This window comes from Penicillium mononematosum, assembly GCF_028829835.1.
Source record: "Penicillium mononematosum strain IBT 11891 chromosome Unknown utg000002l:1.0-8112719.0:1.0-8118358.0, whole genome shotgun sequence".
NCBI lineage: Eukaryota > Fungi > Ascomycota > Eurotiomycetes > Eurotiales > Aspergillaceae > Penicillium > Penicillium mononematosum.
The window spans coordinates 2,842,877-2,864,281 of record NW_026643272.1 but is presented as its reverse complement, the minus strand read 5'-3'; the positions used below and the strand labels follow the sequence as shown (position 1 = coordinate 2,864,281).

General features: G+C 47.7%; 9 protein-coding genes across 9 annotated transcripts; 4 read left to right on the top strand and 5 right to left on the bottom strand.

The window, feature by feature from the left end:
• Positions 1-7,195: 7,195 nt before the first annotated feature.
• On the bottom strand, positions 7,196-7,397 carry N7519_002851 (uncharacterized protein; the record flags this gene model as incomplete). The annotated part of the gene is made up of 2 exons (XM_057289629.1): positions 7,196-7,242; positions 7,265-7,397. The coding sequence occupies 2 exons, from the start codon at positions 7,395-7,397 to the stop codon at positions 7,196-7,198; spliced, it is 180 nt and encodes a 59-aa protein (XP_057150831.1).
• A 1-nt stretch (position 7,398) lies between these two features.
• Positions 7,399-8,516, top strand: N7519_002850 (chitin synthase export chaperone; the record flags this gene model as incomplete). The annotated part of the gene is made up of 3 exons (XM_057289628.1): positions 7,399-7,636; positions 7,709-8,280; positions 8,331-8,516. The coding sequence occupies 3 exons, from the start codon at positions 7,399-7,401 to the stop codon at positions 8,514-8,516; spliced, it is 996 nt and encodes a 331-aa protein (XP_057150830.1).
• Positions 8,517-9,636: 1,120 nt separating this feature from the next.
• On the bottom strand, positions 9,637-11,120 carry N7519_002849 (esterase/lipase family protein; the record flags this gene model as incomplete). The annotated part of the gene is made up of 3 exons (XM_057289627.1): positions 9,637-10,753; positions 10,813-10,961; positions 11,079-11,120. 3 exons carry the CDS (start codon positions 11,118-11,120, stop codon positions 9,637-9,639), a joined length of 1,308 nt encoding a protein of 435 aa, XP_057150829.1.
• A 418-nt stretch (positions 11,121-11,538) lies between these two features.
• Positions 11,539-12,850, bottom strand: N7519_002848 (glutamine amidotransferase subunit DUG3; the record flags this gene model as incomplete). The annotated part of the gene is made up of 3 exons (XM_057289626.1): positions 11,539-11,828; positions 11,885-12,785; positions 12,836-12,850. 3 exons carry the CDS (start codon positions 12,848-12,850, stop codon positions 11,539-11,541), a joined length of 1,206 nt encoding a protein of 401 aa, XP_057150828.1.
• Positions 12,851-13,305: 455 nt separating this feature from the next.
• N7519_002847 (dynamin-related GTPase MGM1) lies at positions 13,306-16,172 on the top strand (the record flags this gene model as incomplete). Its single annotated transcript, XM_057289625.1, has 3 exons — positions 13,306-13,603; positions 13,666-15,687; positions 15,742-16,172. 3 exons carry the CDS (start codon positions 13,306-13,308, stop codon positions 16,170-16,172), a joined length of 2,751 nt encoding a protein of 916 aa, XP_057150827.1.
• Positions 16,173-16,523: 351 nt separating this feature from the next.
• N7519_002846 (uncharacterized protein) lies at positions 16,524-16,918 on the bottom strand (the record flags this gene model as incomplete). Its single annotated transcript, XM_057289624.1, has 2 exons — positions 16,524-16,846; positions 16,876-16,918. 2 exons carry the CDS (start codon positions 16,916-16,918, stop codon positions 16,524-16,526), a joined length of 366 nt encoding a protein of 121 aa, XP_057150826.1.
• Positions 16,919-17,537: 619 nt separating this feature from the next.
• Positions 17,538-18,845, top strand: N7519_002845 (uncharacterized protein; the record flags this gene model as incomplete). Its single annotated transcript, XM_057289623.1, has 5 exons — positions 17,538-17,636; positions 17,701-17,807; positions 17,863-18,017; positions 18,040-18,400; positions 18,449-18,845. 5 exons carry the CDS (start codon positions 17,538-17,540, stop codon positions 18,843-18,845), a joined length of 1,119 nt encoding a protein of 372 aa, XP_057150825.1.
• A 984-nt stretch (positions 18,846-19,829) lies between these two features.
• On the bottom strand, positions 19,830-20,117 carry N7519_002844 (uncharacterized protein; the record flags this gene model as incomplete). The annotated part of the gene is made up of 1 exon (XM_057289622.1): positions 19,830-20,117. The coding sequence occupies one exon, from the start codon at positions 20,115-20,117 to the stop codon at positions 19,830-19,832; it is 288 nt and encodes a 95-aa protein (XP_057150824.1).
• A 754-nt stretch (positions 20,118-20,871) lies between these two features.
• N7519_002843 (uncharacterized protein) lies at positions 20,872-21,366 on the top strand (the record flags this gene model as incomplete). The annotated part of the gene is made up of 1 exon (XM_057289621.1): positions 20,872-21,366. One exon carries the CDS (start codon positions 20,872-20,874, stop codon positions 21,364-21,366), a length of 495 nt encoding a protein of 164 aa, XP_057150823.1.
• Positions 21,367-21,405: the final 39 nt, after the last annotated feature.

Sequence of the window (21,405 nt, the reverse complement as noted above, 5' to 3'; positions counted from 1 at the left end):
TATCGGGTAACTGGACTACTTTGTTAAGGACATAGACCGCATAAATGGCAGACCATTCTCATTACTATATACCTACCTATCTATAACGATCTACAGCATAGGGGTATCTATGCAACTTACGGGGTAGAAGGTAGTACACCATGTAGTTAGCTTTGCGACCTGTAGTACAGCCCACAGTACAGCCCTACTCTGACTTATCGAGGTTTACCAAAGAAGAGGTAACATAATCTCTAAACGGGTCATCTGCAGGCCATTCTGGTAGCCGCTAACACACAAAGCACATGATATACCCACACAAATACCCTGCATGGAACCGAAGCCGAACTCCACTCTCGCCGGACCAACTCGCGAAAAGGGAGCAGATCGTCGGTGTCTAAAGGCTAACGACTCGGCATTCGTCTCCAAGCAATGGTGTCCCGGTATTCATGTTGGGTCATGGGATCTTTCGATATTTCGCTTGGCTCAGTGGGGTGTAGAAAGCAATCCCGGCACATGGCGGCATGGATATATCATCGTATCTGTAATAACGTGATTGGTTGCCTAGAGAACTCGTCGAATGGGAATCATTCCAGCTGTAGCCTTTTTATATACCTCTGAGAATTAGGCATACATACGCAGTGGGCTTGTGCTAGCCTCTCACTTTGCATCAGACGGGATAGACGCGAACGGGGATTGTGGGGTCGAGGGGCGGAAATGACTCGAGATTCACACTATCTATGTGCAACATACGTAATGTTAATCTATTTTGACATGATAGAACGATCTACAGACTTTACATCACCTACCATACCTACCAGCCTATATATGTGATGTACATGGCAGTATTCCGTATATAGCATGTAAACTTATACTCCGTAGGCGGGCTCATCTCCGTGCCAGTCGGGACAATCGATGAGTGATATTCGGACTCGGCAGCGGCAAAATCTGAAACGAGACGTTCCAGCTAGTTTAGATTGGTAGAATTGTCGGGATTTGCACCCACTGCCGACAAATCCCTTTTATTATTCATGATCGATCCTGGAGGTTACCTCTCACACACACTTCCCTCCTGGGATAGGTGGGTATGTAACCGGTTGTGGCTGACTCCACCTAAGACTCGATTGGTTCGCAAGCTGTTTTCAATGCCGCTGATGATATTGCTTATTGTTGGTGTTGTTTTCGTTTTTTATTATGTGTATTATGTCTGTTGTTGGATTTGATCATTTTTCTTGGGTCGCTGACGTTAATATTGCGCCTAACAAGGTTCATATCGGCGAGGTCTCTTGTCTATAGTGTAAAGCGTGGAGTCGCAGATGAGTGACAACACGTAGTGCGTGGATTATGACCGGAGAATTAGGCTGGAGAAGTTGGCCTTTTGAAAACCAATCAGCAGTTGTTACCCACTTGACCCTTCGAGGGAATCCTCTCGTTGGATTTTGCTTGCCGAGACACTACCTGCCTCTAGTATATATACTAGTACTCGTATATGCACGAGACCCAGTCGAATTAAAGAACAGCCTGATGATAAAGGCGAAAACTACAAATAAGATCGAGAAAGGATCAACAGCCCCCACCGGAGCAATTAATTTGGATTAGGCTTTGAGAGAAAACGTTCCAATGAAAACTATTTAGCGATAACAGATGACCCGTTATATCAACGAATCGCATGGTTTCCGGCCCAACTCAGTTCATCGCCACATATCCGGCAAAACGGGAGCAAATGAAGTAGGAACAAGTGTGTGTGTGCAGTCTCTTTTAATATTCTATTTGGATATTGATGTCCAGGTATACCCGACGGGTTTTCTAGAGGGTACTGAGCCATACAGGTCTAGATGCGCAATTCCACACCTGAAGGATGAGACCCCTGTTGGTGGCTCAGTCGTGGAAATGATAGACATGTCGCCAGTGTCACAATCACGGCTATCAAGCTCTTCGTGGTTATCCGTGCCGAGGCCATTGGACTATTAAGCTAGGGTAATTAATTGTGTCTGGTATTTATGAACACACGAAATAGAAAACAAGCCACGTTAGCTCAACAAAAAGCGTTGAGAATGACATTTTAGACATTAGCCGATACAGGGACTGTGTGTGCGAACCGAGTGCAACATATCCTTAATTTGTTTGGGACAGGGCCTTAATATGAATTATCTTAGGCTCAAGAACGAAAAGAAGCCCCGACAAAAAAAAAAAGAATAAAAAGGAAGTACTCCGTAGATTGTAGATTGTATACAAAGCACCTTGACCTTCGTTAGATCATTATCCGTTCCACTTGCCCGATTCAGCCGGCGGCATTGTTCCCATAATCTTCAGGAGTGGCATAATAACCTTGGAAGACTTGGCTTTCGGTAAGTGTACAAATTACGTCGTACTCGTCCCGATATGTACACTGATAGTAATATCACAGCCTATTATCACACGGGTTCTTCGATACGGTTTCCAATAGGCGCCCGACACGGCACACAAGCTCATTTATAACCAACGCCTAAATTATTTTCTTTGGTAATTGGCGGAAACTAAACAATTAATATGTACAGAACAACGCAGTGGCCTGGCATTATATTGAACACGGTCCGGATGGAGGAACGTGCAGCCTTAGCGTGGAAGAAGAGAAAGGGAAAAACGACGGAAACTCTAATAGTCGGGTTCATTTCCGGAAAATCCTCGAACTAGCAGAAATAGAAAATAAAAATTGGGAAATATGCATGTGTGAAACGGACTGAGCACACTTTCACCTGGGCAGGTCCCCCGGCTTTCCCCTCGATGAATTCAATTGTACCTACAGCATATATTGTACTCTGCACGGGGTATTCCGTAGTTTCGACCAGGAATTAGTCTTCCAATTTCAAATAATTGCGACAGGCGATCCATGGTTCCATACGTACTCCGTAGTCCCCACTGATTCAGCTACATCTGTGGACGGACGCGTGGACCGCCGGTCCCCCAAGGCTGTTTCGGAAGGCCATCTACCAGCCGGGGATCCACCACCTTGGGTTCCTCGGGTACAAAGCCCCAAGTCCTTATAATCCATGGATGTATTTCCCAGGAGAGGGAGCCAATTGTTTCTCGGGGTCTCGGGGGTCTTCCAAGCTTGGGGTCGTGGGGTCTTGGGGTCTAGTTTAGTTCAGCCCTCTATGTATATTAGACCGTTGCCGTCCTTAGCTCCCTTCAGGAAGTTACACGTGGCATTGTGCATGAATGCATGGACTTATAATATAGTTCCAGGGGGGGGGAAAGGACGAGGGAGTTGCACAGTGGAAGTAAGGTGAAATTGACGCAAGTATAGACGAAAGGAGTAGACTAACTTGGGTAAAGAACACAAATAGCGAGAACGAAACTGTATATCATCCTTGCAGGAGAGGGGTGTGCACTATATCCAATCTCTGGTTCTTCAATCGGCGACCCCGGAGCAGAGATTGCGTGGTCTTTGTTTTATGCTGGGAATCCATAGTTCCATGCCCAGTACGGAGTAGCACTCTGTATGGCTCAGCAGATGGAAAATTGGATTCCAATCCTTCATATTTCCGTGCATCCTATCATGAAAAAAAAGAGAAAAAAAAAAATAGCATGGGCTCGATCGGAGAGAGCATCCAACTGCTGGAAGCGGACCAGCTGAAGCTGCAGGGGACATCCGGTAGGTAGTGACCCTGCTGCCGGAACTACATAAGTCCTGCATTCAATGCTCATTGTGGGTCATAGGTACTCAAAATATCTCCCGAGGCACTTGGTTGCCATAGGTTATTATATTTTTAATTTAGGGCGGTTTTCTTTCCACACTGTATTTGGGGCAACCCCTTTTCCCCTGGCCTAGGCATGGCGGAATGTGATGGAAGACAGAACAACCACGTCGCGCATGTGGCCTGAGTTAAATCGAACATTGAATGGATTGGATTGCCTATCTGTAAGAAGTTGGGTCCAAACGTTCTTAAGGACCAGTCAGAAAAGTCGAAGAAAATATATCCGTTCCGTCTGCATGAGTGTTTTAACAGGCATGTGATTTATGGGACTATATTGAAAATTGGGTGAGTACTGGTACAATATATATTTGTTCACCTTCCTGTCTTTTGGCAGCAAAGAGCTTTCAGATCATAACGAAACCAAAACAAATAGATATAGGGCTTTGAAGCGAACCATAGGGTAAAACTCCTCCGAATTGGGGAATCGAGGCCGCAAAATTAGACGGTTCACTCGTCTAAGTCTCATATATGAAAACCACCAGACGCCCAAGCCCAAACAACATTGCAAGGTAACAGACGCTAGAAAAGGCATAAAGAAAAATACATAGAAAACATATACGCTCCCAAAGCCAATAAGCATCAACACAAAAGTAGCCAATGGTCCAAAGTATCGGAAAACGCATCCACAAAGCAAAGTTTAAACCGGCACAATTTGCCCCACAGATTCAAATAAAAGCAGAATTTTAGAAACTTGTCGATCGTAGTCACGTAAAAATGGGTTGGGATGTTTTTTTCTTTCTTTCTTTTTCTCAGAGAGCCGCGATTCTCGGAAGGTCGGCTCCCCCGAAATCCATAGTTCCTGGATGGAGTGCACGCCAAGAACGGGCAGGAGAAAGCGGGATGGGAAACTTTAGAACATGCGCTTGACCGAGTTTCAGATGTGAAAATTTTATTTCGAGTACCCTGAGGCCCAACGTATTGAAAAATGGATCATCGAGCAGACGAGCAAAGTACACATTTGCCCACCACCACAATGAAGCGGTCGTGTGGGCCATCGTTGCAAGTAGTATTGTCTTTGGTTCCCTCCATCTCGGTGCGGAGGAAGTGGGCGGCGGGATTGGAGCAGGTGGAATATATGTAAAAGTTTTTGAAAAAGTTGCACATCTCGATCCCATCGGGGGGTGGATTGGGAGGTTTGTGAAATTGGTGATGGCGAGAGGGAAGTATAACTGAGGAAGGTAATGGAATTATAATATGGAGAGAATGGACTCGAGATATAGATCAAGGTGTATGGGAGTAAAGAAATAGAAAAACATAGGAGGCTCGACCAGATATAAGAGTAGTTTGCTACCTACCTAGGTACCGGTAGAGTGGATGTCATGACGCCCAAGGAATAGATAAATTAAAAAAAAGATAAAAAAGATAAAACCAAAAATTAATTAAAAGAAAATCAAAGACATTCAGAATAAATTTAGTTTTGACCCCTAAGGATAAAGATGCAGTACTTAGGGTATACTCCGTACAACATACAGTACTGCACGGCATCCTCTCCACCACCCCCACCCCCCCTAAACAACCCTTGTCAAGAAAGCGGGTCCTGCATAGAGAGAGGCTTTAATTTGTTTAACCGTTGAGACTAATTGTGCTAGTAATTTTTAGTTGTTTTAATTTATATTTTTAAGGGGAAGCTCAGGAAAGAGTCGGGAAGCATCACAAAACATCGGGTAGATGGGAGATCGACACGGTTCCTCGCAGCCGTTGATGCTTCTTATATTCACACGTGGCGCTAGTCGGGATCTTCATGCATGAGACAAATACCTTCGGCAGTCTCTTAAATCTCCTAAGAACTTAAGCCAAACTGTCAAAACCTTGGCACTGCTTCTTCTTTTCTTTTCCTTGTCCAAGCGTCAGGCGAACAGGGAAGATTTCTCTTGTTGGTAGAGAGTCTGGTGACGAGAGTTGTAACATTGTGCAAGATTGGGCCTGGAACACCGGAGAAAGGATGTGTTGGGCAGTCGGAGCCGGTGATAGGCCCCAATAATCAAGCCGAGGGATTTCCCTTAATTTCTTTCTTTCTTTTTCCTTTTTTTTCGAAAATAAAATAAAGGAGCTTCGCATCGGAGCCTCTGTGCCATAACAATCGTTGACGGATAGCTCCAGAGGACCCACCAATAAAGTCGCGACTCATCCAGATTTGAAGATTCTATAATGCTGTATAATCCTAAAGTAGAAAAGACGATTGTTCGAGAGAGACTATGAGTCGAGTACACAAATACATGGAAGAAAGACTTGACAGAGGAATATTATAGACTGTTTTAGGACACAAATTGACAAATCAGGGTCGTTGAAAAGTAGCTTTGGTGGCAGCAGACTAAAAGATCGGAGACAAGCTCTCCGATCTGTAGTATACGGAAAACGGCTTCCGCCACCACTTGTGACATCTATATCCCGCAAATAAAAAAAGTTAAAAGAAAAGGGGGTTTATATACGAAGTACAAGGTTAGAGCTTTCTATTTTACTTTACGATCAGAGACCCATAGGTGAAACCTGATGCAATGGACACCTTTCACTCTAATTCCGAATACTGGGAAGCTTATTATCAGGCAACGAGTACATCATAATCAATATTTGTTTGGGACATAAACGGTCAGTCACTAGGGGAAACGGTTTCATGAAGATCAAACCATCTCTGCAGGATTGCGTCGTTGTACCCGCTAGTAGAGACAATTTACCTAACTGGGCAGCTGGTCTGGCGAACAAATGATTGAGAGGGCTAGATCTACCTAGGTACGGATACCTTCAGGGCGAATGGAAAGTATATTGTTAGTCAGGAGGCCCTGGATTGGCAAACCCCAGTCGCGATGGTGTGACAATGCCCCAGTTCCAGGGTTGTGTGGAGACAAGAGATCAGTCCACGTACGAAGTCAAATTCAATGGATACAAAAACAAAAAGAGAAAAGATAAATTGCAGTCTACCTAAGTAAGACCCTTACCCTCAACTTTTACTCTGTACGGAGTAGACCAATAATAATGACCAGCACGGCACCATATGTCTTTACCACATTGTCTATCGGCTTGTGGAGACCGAAAAAAAGGGTAGATAAAGTAGCTTTTCACAGGATCCGGTATAGTCTCAACGGTGCCTAGCCTGATTTGTAAATTGGGGTTTGAACAGCTGAATGGGATATTATTGTGCCTTGACCCCTTAATATATCACATAATTAGCGCGTTCTGATAGTTCGGCTTGGGCCGAGTTCGGACCAGAGTCACATGAGATCTCTTCCAAGGTTCTTTGAGCCATTCCTTTTTTAATCTAGCGTTTCCGATCGATGTCCGAATGACTAAGGTTTCTAAGGCCTTCGAAGGAACCTTGGAAGGTCCACTCGTGGAACCCCGGCCTGCCCTACCTAGCAACGACGCTAAACCTACAAAGGCAATTCCAATCCCGTGATCTTGAATGCGAAAACTGAGACACTCCCCCCTCGCAACGATTGACAAAGCGGTGATCCGGCTCGCGAGCCTTCGACGTTTGCTACTAGAGACTACCAGTCGATTGAAACAGAGCAGCTGGGGTGCAGAAAGAGCCGCGCTGTTATCGGGGAAATACATACCGTCATCTCCTCCACCATCCCACCCAGTCGTTGTGGAGACCAGCCGTCCACTCTCGACATTCGATTCGTGACCCGCCAACTGGAACTCCAACTGTTTGTTGTTGCACTGCTCAACATCCCAGTGACCAGGCATCATGGGGTTCGGTCAGTTCGACGCGATATGCGAGAAGGCGCCCGTTCCTTTGTGCTCCTTGGTGGGCCCGGCGTCGACGATCTCCGGGTCAACAGGCATCATATCCAACTGCTATGCGCGGAATATTGAGGTTGCAAATACCATAATCTTCGAGGGTGCCGCGTCCTTCATGCATATCATGGCGCTTAGCATGACAGTGATCATGATCTTGCACGTTCGGTCCAAGTTTACTGCCGTCGGTTCGTCTGATTCCCTCTCTGCTCACATTCGGTGCAAACCGGCTAGCTAACCTTTTCACTACCCACCGATAGGCCGTAAAGAGATCATCACCTTCTTCTACATCTACCTGGCTCTGACACTTTTCTCTCTTCTCATTGATGCAGGTGTTGTTCCTCCAGGGAGCGGCCCATTCCCGTACTTCGTGGCTGTTCAGAACGGCTTGGTATCTGCGCTATGCACCTGTCTTCTTGTCAACGGGTTCGTCGGCTTTCAGCTGTACGAAGACGGCACAGCTCTCTCCGTATGGTTGATCCGAGTCCCCTCCGCAGCGATGTTTGCTCTTTCGTTTGTGATCTCGCTGGCGACTTTCAAGTCATGGGGTTCGATGGGTCCCCAAAATACCACAGGCTTGTTCGTGGTGTTATACCTGTTGAACGCCATCTCAATCGCTGTATACTTGGCCATGCAATTGCTCCTAGTTGCGAATACATTGGATGACCGCTGGCCGCTGGGCCATATCTCCTTTGGTGTGGTCGTCTTCATCATTGGCCAGGTTCTCTTGTACCAATTCAGCGACGTTATCTGCAACAACGTGCAGCATTACCTGGACGGCCTTTTCTTCGCTACGTTCTGCAATCTCCTGGCTGTCATGATGATATACAAGGTAAGTTCGGGTTTCACTATTGTAGCATTGCTCTTGCTAACTTTCTTTAGTTTTGGGACTCGATTACCAAGGAGGATCTGGAATTCTCCGTCGGTGTCAAGCCGAACACTTGGGAGGTTAAGGAACATCTATTTGAGGAAGAGCGCCGAGCTACGGTCTACCCCGACAATAACTCCGAGTATGCAGGCAGCCTGTACCACCAGCGCTCTTCGGCATACGGCCATCATAATTATTGATCTTTCTTTGCCTTATCGTTTTCCTTCTTCGCTTTATTGTTTTTCTTCCTTCGCTTTTTCTTTTTCATTCCAGCGCTGTACATGTGACTATTGACTTCATGATATCTCATTTATCTATTTTCTCGTGGATATTCAAATGTTACATACTGGTGCGCTAAAGCATTCTTTCCAAGGTTAGGGAATGGATATAAGTTACATCATCATGTAATTTGGAATTTTATGGTATATAAATTATTATCGTTAGGAGCACATTACCTAGAAGATATTTTCGCTTCTTACTCTTCCAATCAAGTGTTGGCATGCATAGCGACATCGGACCATACGCACGACGTAAATGTACATTACCACTAGTGACATACAAGAATCGAAAGGGTTCCGTTTCAAACTCAATTTGCATTGTTGGTATCTCAATCACACATGCATATCGCGCCATGAAGTGCGGTTCCGGGAAATAAAATGTTCTCACTGTTTGTACGTCTCGGGCTTCGTCTGCTCCGTTTCGACACAGCGCTAAGTTCGTTTGGGAAACAAGCTGGCGTCCATCATCCCTCTGCAGACAGTGTGTTAAGGCACTAGACCCTCGGAGACAGACTGCGCAGCAAGAAACTGGAATGATGCGGTAATCTTGGAATGTTACCATGCATAATAACGCATCCTTCCGTATCATTTTACGCCGGTGCAAAACGGCTCGAGCAAATCCCGAACGTCTCGGGGCCACGTCATGCCAGTTCAAGGGTGTCATCGGTGGGAGAGTGAAACAAGTGGTACATAGGATCAGCACTGCCACGTTTCCCCAACAAAGAAAGCACCCGCTGAGACAACTTCGGGCATGGGAGCGGAGCAATACGGCGGCGACGCCTTGTTCTGGATGTTGCGGGATGATCAAGGCCCATTGGGGGTTTTCTTGGCTGCGGAGAATACATCTCGATACCATGGTAATCGGGATCCTGTGCATGCTATTCGCTGTGCTCTAGGGCGTAGTGCGCCTCCGAAGTCTAAAGTAAGTGGACTGCCGATCAGGGGAGTGGTCCCATGGGTAGAGTTCTCGTAGAGCGTTCTAAAGCGGTAATAAAAACAGGGGAAATTGTGGAGCGGCATGCTCAAATCGGGGCGCGCGATCTCAGTCAACGACAACAACATCATCACCATCCATGAAGTCCCCGTCTGTCTTGGTTTTTGAGTTCTGTGTTGTATGCGTATCGTCTTTCTTGGCTGGTCCGGTGGACGAATCATACCAGCCTTTGTCTATCGATTTGACCAAGACCGCGCACGCGTCACTGAGCATCTCAAAAAATGCAGGATTCTCTTTGGACAGAAACATGGTAGTATGTGCGTTGGTTTCATCAGTAGCCCGGTCGTTAACTGCCCTAGTCCACAAAAGTCCCGGACTTTGAGATTCCTCGCCAAGTTCCACCTCCTCTGGTAATGAACAGAACGTCCTGTTCCTTGACCTGATGATTTTTTGACTGAAGGATGTTTTGTTTGCTGATGTGTTTTCTACCAGACTCGTCGCACCTTTCCCGAGACATGTGTAGAAGTTCACACACCCGATTCCGCGTTCCTCCTTGATATTCGACAACCGCACGAGACGCTCGTGCAATTCCGACGTGCGCGCAAGACAACCGACAAACTCAAGGTGCGATGATACCCATCCAAACCCGTCAGTGAGCTTCTGGCGCTGCGTATACATGGCAGCGCCACCAGCGGCAACAGCACCAGCCGCGCCGGCAAACATCGCATACTTACCCCATCGTTGCCAGGAAGGTGTCGCGGCGGCATCGGGTGTGGAAGGCAACACTTTGGAGGGCTCTTGCGGGGGTGCGTGGGTGGTCCCCTGGTTTGATGCATTGCCCTTCCCACCGTAACCGAATAAACCTGCAACCTCGGAGAGAGTGTTGTAGGCGGTTGAAGCATTGCGGTATTGACCTTCTGCACCATAGGACACGACCCCTGGCGCTATTCCCAAGAATGGCGTATCAAATGCAAGCACTCCTTGTATATGAGGGAACATGAAAGTACCCGGTTCTACGACAGATTCGGTACCATCTGCGCACCCGGGCTGTGTGTTTGAAGTCGGATTTCGAGTAATTGGTTGTTCTGCTGCCAGCAAAAGGAGAGCCTCCGCTCCTACTATTCCCCCCATTGAGTGACCGATCAGAACGACATGGACCGAGGGGTCGACGGTGGGCGATGCCGTATGGTTGGCGACTTCGATATCGATCACAGTATCTTGTAACCTGCAAAGAAGTACCGTCAGTCAGCAAAGCTTGACATGAGGGACTGGACGCAGTCTTACCAATCTCGCAATCTGGCCACGCAGTCTTTCAAGTCACCTTTAGTCTCATACTTGGGGTAGATAGCGGTGGCAACCTCGACCGCAGGAAGTGCTCTGCTTGCGAGGACGCGCAAATGTTCAGGAAACGTGCCGAAAGTATCATCGCCGCCCTAGGATCGGAGTTGGTCAGTCAACATAGGTTCTACGCCAAAAATGAACCTCCTCAAGGTAGACCTGTAATTCTTCACGGGGGTTTCAGGTCTCCAGCAAGCAGGCATTGGGCATACCTTGAAGCCATGAATAAAGACGAGTAGTAGGGTCTTCCTCATTTTGAAATTCTCAGACAGCCATGTTCATGAAATAGTCATAGGGATGATTCGACCAAGTGGAGGATAAGAGGATGTCGGGGCTGTTGATTCTAATTACGTCATAATACACGGCCACGTGACCGGTATACAAACATGTGAAAGCGTTCGAAGGTTCTGATTCCATTTTATGGGTTTTACTCTGACTGAGCGGTGTTTCCTTCTCCAAATTAAATTTCTATTCATTTGGCTTTTTGATTCTGCAAATAATATATCCCGAAAGACCACATGGACCCAAACGCTTGCATTCCAACTCATAAACTCCAATATGACCGGATATACGGCATATTTGCTCATTCCCAACGCCATAGTAAGACAATGCTTTCAGTTTCGTAACTGAACCTCAGACTGTCCCCGAAAAATGATCGGTTCAATGCCGAATTCAGTGTGACACGGCATATTCGGTGACATGACCAGACCGCAAGCTTTCAATACCACTATTAGTGTTTCCAATATCATTGCCCGTTGCCGAAGGGGCGCATGGCTCCTTTGTATTCGCTGGTGGAATAGTTGTCCCGGGAGCCGTGCTGACAAGTCCCTTGGATACAGCAAAGCAGGAAGAGCGATCGTGGTTGAGGTTCTCGCCATAGAATTCATCGAGAATTGGGTGAAGCATAACAGTCTGCTTGTGGATGGTGACAACTGAGTTTGTTGGGACTGACACCCAATTGTCTATGTGTAAAATTAGCATATGTTCATAGGTACGGGGAGAGAGAAAGGGTTCTCACGTCGTTCAAAGGTGATGGGCTCACTAGCCACAAGGACAATATCGGCACCTTTATCGTGTCGCTCCATTTTGAAGTGTCCTTTCGTTTCACCTTCCTTCCACTTGGTACCAGAAGAGAAATACAAGCTGGCAGGCTCGTCTGTTTTGCTGCTGATGTACCGAGTGCAAACAACAGTATGGCCATCTGTCACTGCGAAATTCAACAAACTCCTAGTCTCAACACCAGTAACATTGTATTTCTCTGGAATTTCCTTGACCATTTCATTGATTCTGGCAATGGTTTTCATCAAAACACGACGTAGAAGAGCCTGGCCGAACCCCTCAGGACCGGGGTCAGAGCTTGGATCCACCCCTTCTTTTTCTAACAGGTCAAGGAACAGGGCAAATGCCCACTCACTGTCAGTGCCACCTTTCACGCCTAGGTACCACTTGTCGGCGAGTGAGCTTCCCAGCGTACGCTTGATGTAGCTCCAACCGCCGATACCACCATTGTGCATCCACATCAGGGACTGGTGTTGGAACGGGTGGCAATTGTTCTCGGCAAGAGCACCCTCGGTTGTTGCACGGACATGCGCAAAAATCAGGTCTGAGCATGTCTTTGCAGCGAGTCGCTCTAGATTCTCACAATTCCAGGCAGGCAGTGTTGAAGTAAAGATGCAAGGCTCTGGTCCAAGCTTGGGATCTGTGTAGAAACCCACACCAAACCCGTCACCATTGACAGGACGGCGATTGTCCTTGATACTACATGTCAGTGATTGCGATATGCTAACCACGTGGGTCTGGCCCAGCGAGATGGGACAACCTACCAGTCGCAGACGTGAATCGTATGATTGAGTAAGGATTGAATGACTTGGCTCAGTTATCAGCTTACTGAGGCGGATCTCATTTCGCCCTTTGTATATCTGATCGAGATATTAGCTTTGGGCTCAATGCGTAGAGGGATGGACCTTACCAAGAATCGACACATGTTTGGACCGGATCATATGCAATTGGAATGACTGTGTCAAATCCCGCTTTCAAGTTTACTAATAACCTCCAAGATGTACACTAAACTTGTAGTTTGTGCAAACCAGTAGTCGAATCAGGGCGGAGGAAGAGTCACCGACTGTTGAGAATCGGTGAGATGCCCAAACGTCAACCACAACCTTACAGCCCAACAACAATATATTCGAGGGGTAAATTTTCCAGGGATTACAAGGAAGAAGGATTGTTTTTATCGAAATCAACACAAAAGAATAAAATCACTTCCCCTGCACAGCACGTCATACTTCACGTGACCAGGGTATTACGGGAGGCTATGCGGCTACTTGCGCAAGTCACGGGGGCTGTTAGTTATGCTTGATGTCACATGTGCAGTGATCCGGTAATCTACAAGGCCATCACTTTTATTTCCATTTTCTATTGAATGCTACCACAACAATAATGAGTGGGAGGATACTCTCCCATCGACTAGGACCGCTATTGCGGAACGGTCACCTAACTCGCCATATTCATAATGCAGGCTCGAGGACCGGCGGCCTGTTACGCGCAGATGGTGGTGCCGCTCTGAGAGGACGCGCATGGCCTGTGGGTGCAAATGCCATACACAATGTCCCTGCTGTTCGATCAATCTCATTTGCTCGAATGCTTCCGAAGCTGGCATTGAAGCTTGTCAGGGTTCCGGCTATGTTCGGCGGTGCGACAATAGCGGGTCTAGCTTATTTCCAATACCAAGCAACTCGTATGTTTTTCGTGGATGAAACTCGTTACAGGTGGAATCCCAAGCTGATCTGATTTTTACAGAGGCCGGTAACTATGCGATGGATGTCTTCAGACAAGCCTCGGAGACTGCGGGGAACACCGCTTCGACCTTGTTCGAAGGACTGCAGGACATGGCGGATCAGACACAACGCGGGTGGAATAAGACGACCGAAGACATCGAAATGCCTGACTGGCTACAGAAGATCCTACGCCTCGATGAGGAGTCCGAGTCTCGGAAGGGCGATTCATCTGGTGGTGGAGGGAAAGAGCCGAAACAAAGTCGGGCAGGTACTGCCGCCGCCGCCGCTACCACTACAGCGTTCGGATACGATCAATCTGGAGAGGAAGATTCACGGCCGGCGAGAGATGCTGCGGAGGATGATCAAATGATGCTGCTAACACGCAAAATGATTGAAATCCGAAATATTCTCCAGACCATCGGCCAGTCCGGCACCCTCACTCTTCCGTCGATTGTCGTGATTGGATCCCAATCGTCGGGCAAAAGCTCGGTTCTAGAGGCTATCGTCGGCCACGAGTTCTTGCCCAAGGGCTCCAACATGGTGACCCGCCGGCCAATCGAGCTGACATTGGTCAACACTCCCAATGCTCAGGCAGAATACGGTGAATTCCCGGCCCTCGGTCTCGGAAAGATCACGGATTTTTCCCAGATTCAGCGCACACTCACAGATCTGAACCTTGCTGTTCCTGAAAAGGATTGTGTCACAGACGATCCCATTCAGCTTACGATATATTCTCCCAATGTTCCGGATCTATCCTTGATAGACCTGCCGGGATATATCCAGGTTGCGGGCCGAGATCAACCCCCAGAGCTCAAACAAAAGATTGCTGATCTTTGCGATAAATACATTCAACCACCAAATGTCATTTTGGCGATCTCGGCCGCCGACGTTGACTTGGCAAATTCGACAGCACTTCGAGCCAGTCGTCGAGTAGACCCTCGGGGTGAACGGACTATCGGTGTTATTACGAAGATGGACCTTGTCAGCCCCGAACGTGGGCACGATGTCCTTTCCGATAAAAAGTACCCCCTTCGGCTGGGTTACGTGGGTGTTGTTACCCGGATTCCTCAGACAACAGCTCTCTTTTCTAGAGGCTCTGGAAACATTACCAGCGCTATTCTCAAAAATGAAAATGCCTACTTCTCTGCGCATCAGAATGAATTCGGTCCCCACTCTGACGTCTCAGTTGGTGTTTCCACACTGCGGAAAACGCTGATGCAGGTTCTTGAGCAAACCATGTCATCTAGCCTGTCTGGAACCAGAGACGCCATCAGCCAAGAGCTGGAGGAGGCAACCTACGAGTTCAAGGTTCAATATAATGACCGACCTTTGAGCGCGGAGTCTCACTTGGCTGAGAGTCTGGATGGTTTCAAGCACTCCTTCAAGGCGTTCGCGGAAAGCTTCGGGCGACCACAGGTTCGGGAGATGCTCAAGGCAGAATTGGACCAGCGAGTCATGGACATTCTGGCGCAACGCTACTGGAACAAGCCAATCGAGGACTTGGATCCTCCAATGTTGGAACTAGATCCCCTCAAGGACCTTCCTAAAGCCGATCCTGAGTCGCTATATTGGCACAGAAAGCTCGATGCTTCAACCTCGTCATTAACAAAGCTTGGAATTGGCCGGTTGGCTACGACTGTCGTCGCCAATGCTCTCCACAACCATGTGGAGTCGCTCCTAGCCTCGTCCACGTTCGCCTCCCACCCTGGTGCCCACAAACAGATAACAGATGCATGCACCAGTATCCTGAATGACAAATTCTTCAGCACCAGCGACCAAGTCGAGAATTGCATCAAGCCATATAAGTTTGAGATCGAGATCGAAGATCCTGAATGGGCTAAAGGCCGAGACAACGTGGGTAAAGTCCTAAAGGAAGAGCTCAGGTCATGCGAGTCGGCCCTGAAGCATGTCGAAGACGTTGTTGGAAAGCGGAAACTCAAAGACGTTATATCGTTTATCGACAGAGTGCGAAAGGGCGAAGTAGTACTAGAGGGCAACGGCGAAGGTGGCGCGGGCGGTTTCAGTGCCGCCTTGTTGGAGAGAGGTTGGTATTTCCCTTTTTTTTTTCTCTTTGCAAACACTGACATATATTATCTAGGACGAGAAGGCCTGTTCCTTCGGGACCGAGCGGATCTTATCAAGATGAGACTTCTCGCCGTCCGGTCCAAGCAATGCGCAACGCAAAAGAACAAGTACTACTGCCCCGAGGTCTTCCTAGATGTTGTGGCAGATAAACTCACCTCCACTGCCGTGCTATTCCTCAATGTCGAGCTCTTATCTGAGTTCTACTATAACTTCCCACGTGAGCTTGATTCAAGACTTGGACGGCACCTTTCAGACGCCGAGGTCGAGCGGTTTGCCCGCGAGGATCCTCGCATCCGCCGTCATCTCGATATCATCCGCAAGAAGGAGCTGCTAGAGCTGGCTCTGCAGAAGATCGAAGGCATCCGACAGCTTGACGGCCGCGCCCGGAAACCAGAGCGTGCGCCTCCTGGAAAGGAAACGCGGAGCCGTTGGAACCTTTTCTAGAAGATATGACGTTTGGGATTTCTGTCTCTTCCCCCTACTGCCTTTGCGAAACACCTGTTTTCCCTTCTTGGTCTGGGTTTAGATACCTTTGCTAGTGTTCGCGCCACTCTCTTTATCCTGTTTAGCCAGCTTCTCCTCTTACCCTTCCTCTTGGGATCATATGTATCTCAAAATATTTTCAAGTCAATGTACATAGCTCTAGACCGTTCATTACACAATCGATAATCTCTTCCTTGAATCTGTATCCATTCTCTATTCCTGATCTGTAGAAATCCTAGCTACCCCGTAGTCTTGCCGGCAAGTACCTCGGCCTACATATGAACGTATGAGACTTCGTATCACAGGGCCGAATTACACAGGCCCCAGGTACTCCATGGACAGTGCTCCTTGACCCCAGTCGGTGATGATTTGCTTGATCTCCTCCAAATCATGAAGGATGCGCACCACGATGTTACCATCGCGAGCCCACATGTAGTATCTGCCGTCTGATTCAACCAGGACGTCGCACCGATCTTGAGACACAAACACCGGCATGCAATTGGTGAGGCCATAACAATTAGTCATACGCTCTTGAACACCGTGTTTTTCCTTCCATTCATCATAGTCAAGCTCCACTGGATCACTCGAGAATCCAAGAGGGTCAGTCGGGGCCCCACTGTTGTCATCAGCCACGGCTTTGATAGCAAGGGAATGATATACTTACCCGTGTTGGTTTCGTGCCGTTCCGAGGCTCTGCCCGCCAACATGGACTCCCTGGTGGAGGCTCAGCTTTCTCAAAAATGAATATAGTCTGTGGCACCAGACCAGCAAGCCTTCTAGATCGGCGAGGCTTTCTATTGGGTTAGCGTCGTCCATAGTCGCATATTTGGGTTAACCTCACCTCGAAGTTGATTCTTTTGGGGTTTGGTAGTTTTGATTTTTTGGGAGCCATTTTCCAAGGACAGGAATGCAGAGCACATAGGCCGGTGGAGAGAGTTTGGCCTGTATAAGAAAGGCCCGTGATATGTCTGTAACGAAGAAATTGTGCAGGCCTGTAAAAAGATATAGGATGATGTGTACTCTGGTGCTTTATTTGATCTTCTTTCATAGTGCCTCTCCTTGTTAGTATTCGACTATTTCTATTTATGTCAGTCAGATATATCTATAATTGTATACCTTGGATCTTCACGTTTCAAGATATTCATTGACTTTGGTCTTGGATAATCTATTTTGTACATCTGGGCACAATCGGTGGGCTTTGATGACAACTAATATCATGTCCTTGAGATCCTCTACAAAGGAACGAATCCCACCAGTACTGATATGGGATGATTATTTAAACGATGAGGTTCCTGCGCAGCTATCTAGGAGAATACAACAACCGCAATGTCAACAACCCCGATGACACCTTCCACTGAGGTATATTTGCCGGCTTATAATGGCCAAGAGAACTTGAAGAGTGCATTTAGTTGGAGCCTAATACGAGTGAGTTATCGCAACTGCCAATCCCTTCATTTCTCTGGGCCATAGTTAAACTAACTATACACAGATTCGAATTTTCATGTTCGATGTTATAGATAACCCTTCTACTTACGGCATGGATCGGGAAGTCGTACCAGAATTAAGAAGACTATGCACCGATATTGTCGATCTCAGGTGAGTTAGATGTCCGCTAGACCCTGGTTCTTGTCCGCTAATCGGATTCTTGCAGCCAAAAGGGGAGCAATTATCAGTCTGAGGCCTCCTACCCCCAAACTATTTTGAGGATAGTTAACCCAGCAGGGGCTAGCGAGGATGAATCGTACTTATTGTTGGATAAAACGACTCATGGAGGTCTTCCATATTGGTGCTCCTTTGACCTTCTAGGTAGGTTCCTTTCCATTATTAGTCCAGCACCCCAGGGTGCCACAAATTACAATTTCTACTTACCTCTTGACATTGATGTACGCCAATTGGTGTCGCAAGATAGCTCCGCGCTCTCCCTATGTGTATTCATGTGTTTGGGCAGAGAAAAACGGTAAGCAGAGCCGCTTTCACCTGGGAGCATCGCTTGGGGGATATACCACTCCTAAACCAGGGGCCGACCTCTGGGTCAGAATTCTGCAACAAGCCCGTTTCAATATTCTCCGCGATCAAAGAATTGACACAGTAGGAATAACAGCCTGGTCTTCGAATTTAAAGGGTCGAACAATCAAAATTATTCCGTTTGGAAACTGCGCAGAAACCTATCCTCTTGCGCACCTTCTACGGTGAGTCCATACCTTTGAGATCCCATATATCCCATACTAACTAATTAGGAACCGTAACTCTCGTGAGGAGGTTTATGGTCTTGCAGTGATGCCTCCCAAATCGTCCAGAGATGCATACAGCCACTCGCAAGCATTGAAGACATTGCTGAGACCTTGCGCTAATTGTCAACGGGTGATAGGCCTCTGGGGTGGGAAAGTAGAAAACTTCATCACAGATGAGATGCCGGGGAATAGTACCGCAGCACCTTCAGGAGTGCAATCGCCTACATCACGAGGTCCTGGCCCGAGAGCATCTGGATCGGGGATTGCTTTACCGACCCGGCGTAAACGTCCTTCTCCAGATAATGGCACTGACACTCCTGAACCTACGCCGAAAAAGCCTAAAGGCCCTGAGATGCCTAGAAAACCATCTCAATTGGCCAAGGGAAAAGGGAAACCGCAGTGAAGATGTAGGGATCTGTAAAGTGAAAAGCACTCTTGTCGCTGTTATTTATTATATATAGACTTGTTATTTTAGTGTATGAATCTGTGATGTTCTTATATCGTGAGTCGACTCCATTTATCGAACTTAGTGCCCCTAGTTGAAAGAAGCCAGGGGCAACCTTGGAAGCAGAGGCGATATGATATGTTAGCTATATGAGGTAGACTTTCTAAGTAACATAAAGCTGGATTGTCTTAAACCTGCAAAGCTACCAGCTATTCAGGAGCAAAACTTGCAGCCCTTAATTTAATAACAGAGCTAATATTTTTGGTAAGACTAAAGGGAAGAAGGAGAGAGTGGGAAAAGCCAAAACAAGTGTTATATTGTTCGATCTTCTTAAATGCCTCCAGGAGCACGTTGACTCTTCCTCGCACCCTCATCGTGAGTGACCCGGTTCCCTTGCGATGCCCCGAAGATAAACCGATACCAGGCCTTTTTCTTGTCGGTCATTGCCTTCACCTTCGTCTCGATTGTTTCACAGGACGTGACAGGTCCGGACCAGGGCAAGTGTAAGGTACTAGGCAGCTGGGCCTGGCTTGGCGGTTGACCTGGAGGCGAAGACTACATGCCTGGGACTACATGCTTGGCTCCGATAGATGAATGCCTGGTAAACCGTGATGCTCTCGATAAACCCGATGACGAAACAACGATCGCAAGACAATAAAAAATCGACCTTGGCAGCAATTATTGATGTAGTGGAGACGTGGTGGCGGTAGAAACAAGGTCCCGACGGTCACGTCCCAATCCTGCAGATATGGGCCGAAGCGCTAGCGTCTTGTAGTCTTAGAGCAGCAGGGACGATCGCAGTTGGATCCAAAGCGCGTGTTGGTGGCGCAAACACTGTTCATCAGAAGAGGATAGCTGGGGGAACATGGTCAAAGTAGTCGGCCAAGAATGAGCAGCTCGACAACAACGCGTATAGAGGCTTCTGAGTTGTCGATTTTATGATCAGTCGGAGTGTTTAAGTCGTTGGATAACACCGTTCACACCAGAAGAGAGCGTAGCTGAGGGAACATCGTCGATGTCTTGCCGATTCCAAATGTGTTCCTCCGGATCATGCGTTACCTGCAGAATCGTACACGCCTCTTGAAGGGATTTGAATTTCCTAGCAGCATAATGGACGCCGGTGGTTTTCTTGGTCTTGACGAGTTGTTGTATCAACGGTGATAACGTAGTATGGCTTTGGACCGCACGGGACCGAACGACAGGATCATCGCTGTTCATATCTGCCAGCATATCCGAGAAACTGATGATCGTTTCGAACGTTTCCGGATCAATCGCAGGTTCGTGGCTTGGACGGAGTAGACCTGGGGGCAATGAGTGAGAAACAAACTCGCGGCCTCGGGAATATGGTCTTGCTTAGTCCCCAAATTGGAAAATCAGCCATCGCGAAGGATACCGTTCGTGGATGGAAATGTAGGGGACTGTACTTAGATGAGGCCTGTGAGTCGAAGAAAGTCGTGAGAATCCCACCTAGGCAGGTGCTCCTAGGTTATCATATCTCTTTTCCCTTCACAACGCACTTCAAGGAGACAATAGAGCAGATATAGCTGCATATACAGTGATTTGTAGTTAGACTGTTTTACACGGAATTACCCCGCTGAACTAGAAACCCCTATTGAACTTGATGTCTTTCCAACAAGCACTTGTCTGGAAATGGGGTTAGACAACTTTCCCGAAGAGCTCATAGAGATCATCCTGATATCAATAAATGATGAACAGACACTGCAATTCGTCCAACGAGTCTGTCGATGCTGGGCTCATTACATCCAAGGCTCCCGGATACTCCAGCAAGCCCTGTTCTTCCAGCCTATACAATCCAACCTCCCAAAGACAACCATTCCACGACTAAACCCCTTACTAGCAGCAAACATACTGGTTTCCCAATGTTTACCCGATATCCCGCGATATTGCATACGGGGCTGGGGATATGCAAGAGTCTCTAGACAACCACGCCAGATGGCTCCATCCAAGCGCGAGTTGGCGCCGAATGCTGACCAAACAGCCCCCGACAATGTCTATGGGCTGGGTAGACCGCCGAGAGACATATACCGGCAAGATCTCTCTGTGCCGGTGGGAAATTTCACTGGAAGAGTACGGTGGGCTTCGTATGAACATGCTTTATGATCTGGTTGTCAGATCCTCGGATGAGGCGGCAACGTTCTTTTACTGGAGGGTGCATTGGAGCCATCCTTGCGTGGAAAGGTGTTCTATCGGGTGTATTCCGGACATCCAGAGGGCGAGGGAACCCTACTATGTCGAAGCGATGATGTCGGCCAATGCACAGACGGACATCGTGCTTGATACGTGGAACTCGCCATATCTTTCCCGTCATCTTTGGTCACAATTCGGTGAGGTCGGTGAGGATACTTGGACGTGGGACTTGGTACGGGGACTTCAGTCGCCGATGGGAGATCTGAATCTTGATGTGGTCTATGCGTCGAGAAAACGCAAGGAGGTGCAGAGCTGGCATGTGCGCGTGTAGAACGCGAGAGTACAGAACGCGCTTGGATGCCCTTTTCCG